Source organism: Heteronotia binoei, chromosome 1, assembly GCF_032191835.1.
Source record: "Heteronotia binoei isolate CCM8104 ecotype False Entrance Well chromosome 1, APGP_CSIRO_Hbin_v1, whole genome shotgun sequence".
Classification (NCBI taxonomy): Eukaryota; Metazoa; Chordata; class Lepidosauria; order Squamata; family Gekkonidae; genus Heteronotia; species Heteronotia binoei.
Window position 1 is genome coordinate 227,502,039 of NC_083223.1, and position 10,638 is coordinate 227,512,676.

General features: G+C 41.8%; 1 protein-coding gene across 2 annotated transcripts in view; it reads left to right on the forward strand.

Moving 5' to 3' along the window:
- Window positions 1–9,341, forward strand: part of FOXN2 (forkhead box N2) — a 65,814-nt gene extending 56,473 nt beyond the window's left edge. For both annotated transcript variants that reach the window (XM_060248913.1, XM_060248912.1), the window contains exon 6: window positions 849–9,341. In XM_060248913.1, the coding sequence (XP_060104896.1) occupies window positions 849–1,378 (530 nt within the window). In that variant the 3' untranslated portion in view covers window positions 1,379–9,341. The remainder of the gene's footprint in view (window positions 1–848) is intronic.
- Window positions 9,342–10,638: the final 1,297 nt, after the last annotated feature.

Below are 10,638 nucleotides of genomic sequence, written 5' to 3' on the forward strand. Positions count from 1 at the left end.
TTCCTCGATACCCCCTGGTCTCTCAGTTTTGGCAGACTTTCAGGAGAGGCTTTACAGAGGACACAAGGTGCTGCCACAAGAAGAAAATTTGGAAAAGCCCCAGCATACATGGGATGTGCCGTACACAGACATCTGACCAAAATTCAGTGTTTACATTGCACCATTGACGTTCATGAAGTTTTATGGAGTGACATTACAAAGACTTCCAATCTAAATTTAAATAGAGAAGGGACAGGAGATGTGTAAAAAAGAATGTATATGAGCAGTTTCAGTTGCGTTCTTAGGTTGTTTTTCATTTGAGGATCAGGATTTTAGTTTCACTCATTTCTGATGCTTGAGGAGAGTGAACCCCCGTATTGGGTTGCATCCAGTGTTCCCTATAAGCTGAGTTAATGTGAGCTAGCTCACAGTTTGTTAGCCTGCAGTTCACACATTTTTGTTTTAGCTGAGGAAAAATGACCCCAGAGCAAACTAATGTATGCAGTAGTTCACAACTTTAATGCCAGTAGCTCATGAGGTAGAATTTTTGCTCAGAAGACTCCACAGCTTAGAAGGAGTATTGCATCCAGTGGTATTCTTCTGCTAATGGAAGGTGCTTCCAGCAGTGGAACGTTTCTGCCTTGCCCCTCTGTAATCAGCCCAATAAGCTCACTAAAATGTTGCTCTTTGTGGATGGCAGATATTCCCCCCCCTCTGCCTAGAACAGCGTGAGGTGGGGGGGGGGAGTGCAATGAAAGAAAGGGATCAACAAAAATCATCATTCCCTTTCTATCCGAAGCAGATTACTGCTGGATCCAATCCCTTGCCTGTCGTCATTCCAATTCTAATCAATACTTACTTTCCCATAGGTGAGAAGCCTCAGAGCCTCAAGCTCTCCAAGAAAAGGAACTACGGCAGCGCGTTCCATAGCCACAGTATGGCAAGCCAGCAGGAGACCAATTCCACAGTCCCCAGTATTGACCCAAAGGAGGATCATAATTACAGTGCCAGCAGTGTGGCTTCTCAACGTTGTGCATCATTGTCAAGCGTGTCTTCCTTGTCTTCCATCGATGAGGTGTATGAATTCGTCTCGGAGGCTAGCAGGGCTGGGAGTGACGGTAGTGAAGGGTTCCACAGCGAGGAAGACACAGATGGCGATGATGAGGAAGACGACGATGACCCACTAGTGGACAGCGGTTACACTTCCCAGCCGTGTGTCGATCCTTCTGATAAGAACCAACCTCACAAAACAGCCCTGGAAGAGCTTTGCCAAGAAATAGATGAGGAACTGAAGGAGGCTGCCGGGTCTCTGCTTCACTTAGCTGGGATCAGCACATGCCTGGGCTCCCTAATAAGTACTGCAAAGACCCATAATCAGAAACGAAGGAAAAAAGAATAATGACACGATGTGAAAAAATATGTATAGTGATAGATTTAAAACACATATTTTACTTTTTAGCGTGGCAATACTCCTCTACTTTTTACCCTTCACAAGGGGGATCAAAGCCATAAAAGGACTTTTTTGTTTGTCTTTTAATTTTTGCAGATTATAATTTTGGTGATTTTTTAATTTAATTTTTTTATTGCAAGGTGGCAGTGGTGGGTTTTAGCTATTGAGAAACTTATTTAATTGTGCAGGACAGGTGGTGAGGAGAGAAGCCCCCCCCAATAATGATTTATAGCGGAGTTGAGTATTTTGGATTTCCACCAGAGCAGCTGGATTCTCACGAGTGATGCTGGCTATATCATCTCATGCTAAAAGTGAAAACGTGCATCTTGTCTTATGTGGAAGGTCTTTTGGAGAAGTGACGCTTGAAGGATACAGATGGGTCTCTTAACTGTCTTACATATGCATAAGGTGGAGAATGTGGAATTCTGCCCCTGTCCAGCCTCTTGGCCTCCCTGATTTTCACATAGTAGGTCACAGGCCTCATAGCCATCAAAATCAGGAGGTCACGGTCAGATTGGACCTGTACCAGTTGTCTCCTGCTCACATGGGGATTGACTCCACAGATCTGTTTTACCAGTAGAGGCACTTTACTCTGATGGAAGGGAGCTTTTCCCTGGTTCAGGCCTCTTGCATTGTCAGGCTCCTTCTGCTTGAGTAAAGCACTTCCATTAGTGGTACAAAGGATATGTGGAATCAGTCCCCATATGTGTGGGAGGCAGCATGTACAGAATCATGCCATGGATGCCTCCTTCTTCAAGCACATTGTTGCCAAATAGATTTTGAAGATGGAGCAGGCAATTCCAATAAGCAGACACAATCTCTGTCATTTTCTCTCTTGTTTGTGGGCTTGTGTGTCACTAGAGCAGCGTCTGTGTTGGATTATGGAAATTAGTAACATAGATGCCACTTCAGGTGTTCTGTTCTGTGTTCTGTTGGGCTTGCCACCTTTCTCGCCTTGTTTTTATTGTTATGCAGTTGCCTCATGTGCAAAAAGTCAGTGGTCCATGATAATCTGAATAGTACAAAACTGCCACCATGGGTCACTTCCCAAGCTGTGTTACTTGATACCTGAAATGATCATGTAGGAGAAAAAAATGGAACATGTGAACTTTAATATTTTTGAAAGAGAGTTTCATCATGAGTCTCCCAACTTCTTTTGCATAGAATTTCCCTCCTGGATGTGTACCAAAAAATAAGCTGGTTCCTTTTCTCAATTTTTTTTTTTATTTTTAGATTGAGAACATGCATATTTATTTTCAAACCTAAGGCTCTTCTTGCTGTCTTGATACCTACATTAAGTGAAATATTGTGATGGGTTCATTGTAAATTATTATTTCAGAGACCATTTGGGCTTGCATGTTCAGGCAGAGAGATCAAACAGGGGTGATGTTCTTCTGAGTTAAAGTAGCCAGCTGACTTTGTCCCAGTTCTTGCTATGATGGCAAACTTGTGTCAGGACTGTACCACTTCATACTACAGGCTACATCATGTGGTTGAGTGCCCTTCTGGACATCAAATTCCTTCCACACGGGAAACCAGATAGCAAAGAGGAAGGGTTATAGCCTACCCTTCCTTTTGGCATGCTAGGTTTCTGTGTAAGTAATGTTTTTTTCATGGGGGAGCAGTTTGAAGTGGGTTGGCTCAGACATAGCAAGAACTAGGATTTTAAAAGAAAACTTGCCAAATGAGTTCTTGTGCTGCTTGAAAGGCTTGACTGTTCCTTTTTAACTTGCTGCATGCTTCCATTTTGCACTGCACTAACCTAACTTCCCTTGAAGAACTGGTATATAAAATGCAGCCATAAGGGGCACCATTTGAAGAGTATGAATGCATATGCCTGTTAAGACACTGAAGGGGGCTAAGATGATCAGTGTTGTTCAGTTCAAGCACCCTCCATCTTTCTTACATGTCAATGACACTGGGGGTGAAATTCTGACCCCTTTTAAAATCAATAGCGCTTTTGCCAGTGACAGCATAGTAATGTGTGTAGCTGTGTCACTTGAAGAGTGAGGTTCGCAAAGACTAATGTCGCCGTGCATCTTATCTTGCCTTACACAGAAGGCATATGTTGGTCTTTACTATGGGAGATTTAGCCATGATAGCACTGCTCTCTATATTCATTATCTCAGCAACAATACATCACTTGTAATTTTTCCAAATGGCCCAAGATTTGAAACATGGCTACACACAACAGTGTTTTAGAGACATGGAAATGTATTAAGAGAATGTGGAAAGAAACAACACCCCTCTTTGAGAGAAGACCTGAGTAGGGCCTGTTTTCAGAAGTGGCAGGGAGATCTTGTGTTTACGCATTTGCAGCCATTACCAATAGCAGGTGGGCTTGCATACAGAGTTACAGTATAAGTTGCAGTCTTTAAAAAAATAGTTGTGGTGTTGCTACCTCAGTGAGCTGCAAAGTCTGGCACAAGCTTCTTCTGTTTTGCCAGACCCAACAGTGCAGCTGGAAGCTCAGCAAGTGCAGCTGGAAGCTCTATTCCTCTGGGAATAGAGGAACAATCTTTGCCTGTGGGATAGGCAGTCTGCTGCTCAAAGGCAAATGTGTAGTCCAGTTAAGCTCTTTATCCCCAGTTTCTTGTATGGAAGTTCATGTGTATGAGTTCAGGGTCAGATGAGCTGCACAAGCACATTCAGTTTCTGAAACAAGCCATCTGTTGATGTTCCTTAAGGGTAGTGTGGGAAATGGCATCTGAAAGGGGATTGCAGTGTTGCCCTTCTAGTGGGTTTGTAGTCTGCACTGGCAGAATCCATCAGGGGCTTTTCCTGTTGAAGCCCTGTTGAGATAACCCTGGCTGTACTCTTGAGCAACTTCTTGTACTTTCATGGGGTACTTTCACAGGTAATGTTTGTGAATGGTTGGGTGCAGGGGTCCACTGTGTCCTGTAGTTCTGAGAGTGAATGCTTCATATTAATAATAATCTAAGCATCAAGTATTGTCTCATATGCCTGGTTTGGAGAGGCAGCTTGAAGTGCCATTGAATCTTCACATTATTTTCCAGTGAGGTTGTAGACTGCTATGGCCCACTCCATGGGCAGGGGAACCTGCTCCAAATTGCAGTGAGCCAAACCAGTTTTTGCAAAGCAGAATGAAGCTAAAATCTGGCCAGTAACAGAGATTCTCTGTCTTATTACTGATGGACAAGTATTAGATGGTCAGTATTTTATTTTTTTAAAATATCACTGCCTCTTGTTGAATACTGCTTCCTTATACCCCGGTAGAAATCCTTCCACTATAAGCCTATAGCTGTTCTTTAGACTCCCAATCCGTTGGCCATGATTCAGTGGGCACAGCTAGGACTTTCCTGTTACCAGCTCTGGAACAGTGTGCATTGGCAGTAGAAAGAGCCAAGTCTGCAGGTAGTATGTTTGATCATAATTACCACCTATCTGACAATATCTGCAGATATTCTCCGTATGGACTGGCCTTAGGGTTCCAAGGCTCCATGTAGCATTTTGAGTGTTTCAGATCAAATCTTTGCTAAAATGGTAGCAAATTGTAAATGATTCCACCTTGTATTCACATTGCTAGTACTAGAAAAAAAATCTTGAATGCATGAATGTTTGCACGCTCACCTGCTTGTACATGACTCTTTCCAATGTAAAGCTTAAATATGTTTTGTGCACATTCTGTATGTCTCCTTCTCCTATTCAACCCAAATACTTTGACTGACTGGCCAAAATAATTATCTGCCTGCTGAAAGTGCTTTTAGACTAACTTCCCTTCTGTTGATATTGTTCCCAGATCAGCCACAAGTCAACATGGGTAAAGGTTTACATCTATATCTATTTGTTAGTCAGACTTAGGCAGGTGTGTGTGTGCACATGTATGTTTTGGCCATAGAGATTAATTGATGTAATTAATGGGAAAACAGCCAAGATACTTTTAGAAATAATTATTGTGTACATCGTATCACTCAACAAAGCAGTAAAATACAACAGCAGCATAGTGGAAAAGTTAAACAAAAGCCTTGTAGATTAAAATGCTGGTTTTAATACAGACGTTTTACTTGATAAACAAAAAGGATGCAGGAAAAGACATTCTGGTGTTGTAGGTACTACCTATAAAGAAGGACTCGGTCCAGTGGCCTTACATTTTACCTCCCTAAAAGATGGCACCTGGAGCAAAGCCCCATGTCCTGCCATCTGGGTAGTTCATATGGGAGAAGAAATTCCCACAGAAGAACTGCACCCAGACCATTTAAGGCGCTCACCCTGTGTCTGAACTTAAAAATGGAGATAGTAAAAGAAATGACCTGTGTCAGAATTTTCACCATGAATATGCTTTGTGAGCCCCTCCTTTTAAAGACAAATGGTACGTGAAGCGGTCTCTGGCTACTAAAGCTCAAAATTAATGTGAATTCACCATTCACCAGTGGACACAAACCTGTATGTTTTGTGCAAAATGCAACTTTTAATTCCTGTATGTTGTTGCTGACCAGAGATGTCCCTCTGACTAGCATTTGTCCAAAGTACATGTTTTAATAACTTGTGATTGTGAATTTTTTTTTAAGCAATGCAAATAACAGGACTGCTGTATTTCTAAAAAAGTATTTCTTTAGGTCTTGTATATCTTTGACAAGAACTACATTTAGATCTTGCTACAATGGGCCAGTCTTGAAAAAGAGGCTGCTTCCCCACAACTTGAGTGTTCAGTCTTGTTGTTTTGCGTCTGACTTGATAAGAGTTCTGTCTGGAGTCTCTTTCCCAAAAGAAATTGGGCACGTGCAGTTCTCTCTCTCTCTCTCTCTCTGTCCTTCCTTCATGAATGCAGTGTTAGTGTCATCTCCGTGCTAGAAAATATGTAGTACTTGTCGGCATCAGTAGCAGTTTCCTTGATTATGATTTCTGTAGTTTTCCACGTGTAATGGCAAAGCAATAAAAGCATTAGATGGGAAGAGACACTGAGAAAATAAAACTCCTCTTAAAATCCAATTTGAAGGGCTGAAATGGCGGCAGAACAAGAAGGCTGGCTCCCGCAACACTTGAGAGCCAGCTCACAGGTTATGAAGAATAGGGTGGTAGCATTCTGCACTATACTGCTTAAGCCTGCAAGTAGGAAGTAGTTTTGGCATTCCCTTCTGTGGTGTGGGGGGGACTCCCCCCCATCAAGAACATTAGCACATCAGGGAGAGAGGCTTACTGTAGCATTTCCCCTAATTTGTTAGTTTTCTGCATCCAGGAACCATTCTAAAATGCAACCACACAGACCCTTGCCTGCATTTTTGAAGTGGCTCAACCCAGAGTTTTATCTCATGCTGGGTAGTACCTAGATCTGTAAGATGATATGAAGCAAAAGCCTTTCATACTTTTGTGGAGTTGCTTGCCTTGCAAATGCTTTGGGGTAAATTAGCAAAAAGCACTGCTACATTAACATTCTTGGCTGGTCAATGCAGTTCTCCTGTCTGTACCATTCCCACAATGACTTTGCAGAAGAGTTACATTGTTACAGAGGAAAAGTATTGTATGAATTCATGTTTGCTCTCTAGTGCTCAGCACTGGAGGTTTAATATTTCCTGTTGGCTACTGTATTCTACATTGTAACTCCATTGCCTGTATTCCCACAGAGCTGTGTGTGTCTTCCTGTGGCCAAAATTCACACAGAGCTCTGTGGCCAAATTTCACACAGAAATCTTGATTTTTTTCTCCAACGTATTCCTGGTATGCACCTCCACAGCTTGGTTTTGTATCTGGTTAAGTCATGCACAGACAGGACATATCCAGATAATGGTGGTGTTCCTGATCTCCCCAAGAATGACTGGAGTGACGGTAGGTGAGTCAATGTGTCTTGAGTTGTAGATTTGTGGTGAATGGGGACTGTGCATTTTTACCAGTTCTGTCTTCGCTAGCCCAAGCACTAAAACAAGGGCAGTTGTTTTCTGAACAGATTTTATTGTGGAATATTAATGCCTTCCTAATTTGTTCAAAGGTGCTCATTTTTCCAAGTATTTGTGTCTTGACCTTTTTTTCCTAAATAAGATGCAGTTACATATACTATTAACATACGGTACCTTCAACACTTCTTCTCTCATGAGTAGTTATGTCCATCCCTAAGTTAAACTTAACAGTAACTACCATATTTTTGTATTTCATCCCTCTTTATTTGAATTGTTGAAGAGATAATCAGTATTTTCAGAAACAGTAGATCTTCCTGGGGCTTTGTTACTTTAGAATTTGGGTGAGGAAACTGCATGGTTGGATGCTCTTTATCCATTTAACATGAAGGTGATAGGGTGCAGGTGATGCTAGAACCCTTTCCCCTCCTTTCTACCTGCCTGTCTTCAGGCAATTCTTTAGAGGGGGGAAACATTCAATCATGCAGCCCCCTACCTGTATTTAAAGTAGTATAGTTTTCAAATTAGTGTGTCACACACCACTTACTGAACACAGCTTAGCTCTTTGTTTTTTGTTTTACACAGGGGGGTAAGGAAGAGACAGTTTTAGATGAACAAAACTACTTTATGCAGGTAGATTTAGGGGGATTGATAGTCAGTTCCTTTGGAGACATAACTGTCATTGGCTAAGTGATGGCATTGCAACGGTAACTGTTACCACTCTTTCAAGGAGTACACCTTTAGGGGAGAACTTTAAAATATTACAATGCTGCTGCCGGCAATGGCTTTCTCATGTCAGCTGCTCTTCATAATGAATAGAGTACTTACCTTGGGTCAGGCCCTTACATCATGTTTCACTGACCCAACTCCACATCATTAGCCACTGGTAGGGATAACTATGAGTGAGGTGGGTCTACATGATATGGGGCAGAAATGATTCATGATGCCATCGATGGAAGCAGACTAGTGTAAAGTGTAGGCTATGGCTTGGGTCTAACCTCCCTTTCTGCTCACTGACCCATGGGGGCACAATGACTGCAGGGGAAGGTGGGAAAATAGCTGTATATATTTTGCATCTCTGCTTGTGCTGCATAGGATCCAAGCCTAGCATTCTGCCCTTAGTGTGATTTCAGGTTTGTTGTATTTTAAGTTGGGGCTGGGAGGGAGGAAGGATTTTTCAGTAAATCAGATCATTCTGAATCCTCATTTTAGCAGGTAAAGGATTAAATGGATCCTCCTCTGTCCTGAAATAAACATGGAAAGGTTTCCAAGAGAGACTTACCCTTCCTTGAGATAAATACAGACACTAGGCCTGTCCTAATCTTTCTCTTTCATATTCCAGAGCTAAATTATAACTTCTGTGAGAATTGCAGGCAATCCTTTTTAGAAAACCCAACTTGGAACTTGTACAGCTTGCGGCTTCTTTGTCTGGCAAAAGCAATGGCTTCGGTTAAAGCAAAGCACACCCCACAATGCTAATAATGGGGTAGTCAAAATATTTATTGCAAAAGAAGAGTAGAGTATTTTTTAAAACATTGTACCTGTCATTTATTTGGAAAAGCACATTCTCCAGAGCTAACTGCCAGTGCCAATAAAAGGTCTGTTTTGTATGTGTACATTTTTTCGAGACTTAAAAAGTGCATAATTTAAAAGTATTAAGTTGCCATCTTATAGTGATATGAAACCATTTATAATTGCCAATTCATTGTGACTATTATTTATTTAAGAAGTGAAAATTTGTAAGAATGCTTTCTGATCAAACTAGAGTTCTTTTGAAGAAATTACCGCTACCTTGCTTTTTTTGTTTTTTTAAACCTGACATAGCATAAGAGAGACCTTGGATTTCTTTAGAAAAAAAATTCTGCCAGTAGATTCAGCACCATTCTAACACTTTACCCCCTCTCTCAGTAGAGTAGTTTGCCTGGTTTAAAGACAACTTTACAGATATTTTAGTTTTTGTATGCTAACCTCTATTAATTAAAATGTTTATGGAGTTTATTTTTACCAAAGAGATGCAATTCATTATGATAAAAGTATTTCAAAATAAACTTTGTTTTATAACACTTTTGACTGATGTCTTTCCCCCCTGCAATTTCATAGTCTGTAGATCTTGGAAGGATGCATTCTGGCAGACATACATGACTTTTTAGCATTTGGCTGGTGGGCTATTTGTGGGATGTGGGAATGACCTGTGGGCTAGCCTAATACTGTTGTCCTTTCTTTCTCTGCTGTTCCTAGAATGTGCTTGGGAGAAGGAGAGAACAGAAAGAAGTACTTTCTCTGTTCCTTACACATTTGTCTGGCAAAGAAGCATGCGGAAGGAAGCCTTTTCTTTGCATGCCCCTCTGCTTCCCTCCCCTTTTGTCTTCCTTTGCTTCCTCCTGGCCAGGAAGGTAGATGCATGCCAAGGAGAGAATTTTCCTTCTGAGCAGTTTCAAGGACAGGGAGGGGAAGAGTACCAAGGGATGTCACATGGGGAAGGAGAGGAATGATTGAACTATAGGGCCCGATTTCTCCCAGGGATCATTGGCTAAATGCAGGCTCTTGGCATGAATGGTTCATCCACACTCCAAGAATAGGATCCATCTATCAGGCTGAACTGGGTTTAACTATTTGGAAAATATCCAGCATGCATCCAGCAAGCTTCCTGCTCCAGCAGCTGTAAACTGAAAATGCAGTGTGAGGCCGTCTTGCATAGCATCTGACCATTTGTGGTTTAGGCCAGTTTTAACTACAGTGATGAGAGGTAAGTTACTGAGGACTCACATAAAGGGCTTCATTGACCCTGCTACCTGAAGTCCTTTTAAGCTAGGACTAAACCCTGGCACCTTTTGTGTACAAAGCAGTTGCTCAGTTATGGAACTCTGGCCCTCTAAAATGCAACCTGGAAAGTAATCAGCCTGTAATTAGAATAAGCCACACTGCCTGGTGTGGTGCTCCCTAGTCTAGCATTTTGGGGGCACAAGATAAGACACATGGTGGGGAGTATGCAGCACTAGGTAGCTGCATGTTTACTCCTGAGTGCTGGATGAGCCTTAAAGGCCAGTTCCAACAACTAATTCAGTGTGGTAAGTCAGTTGACTGGATTTGTGCAAAGTCTGATATGTGTACTCTTCTCTGGTTGTGTGAAGGGGCCAGCCACCACAATGCAACCTTCACAGTTCTCAACCCCATGTTCTCAGTGCATTCCATTACGTGAACTGGCTTAGTAGTGTGATCATTTAGAGAGATGTTAGTTCCCCTGAATAGTGGTGATACTACTTCCATGGAGATCTATCACTATCTTAATTGCCATGTACAGACCAGCCACTTCCAGAGACTTGAGGAAACGGTGCTTGCAAAAAGAAAATGTAGTTTTTT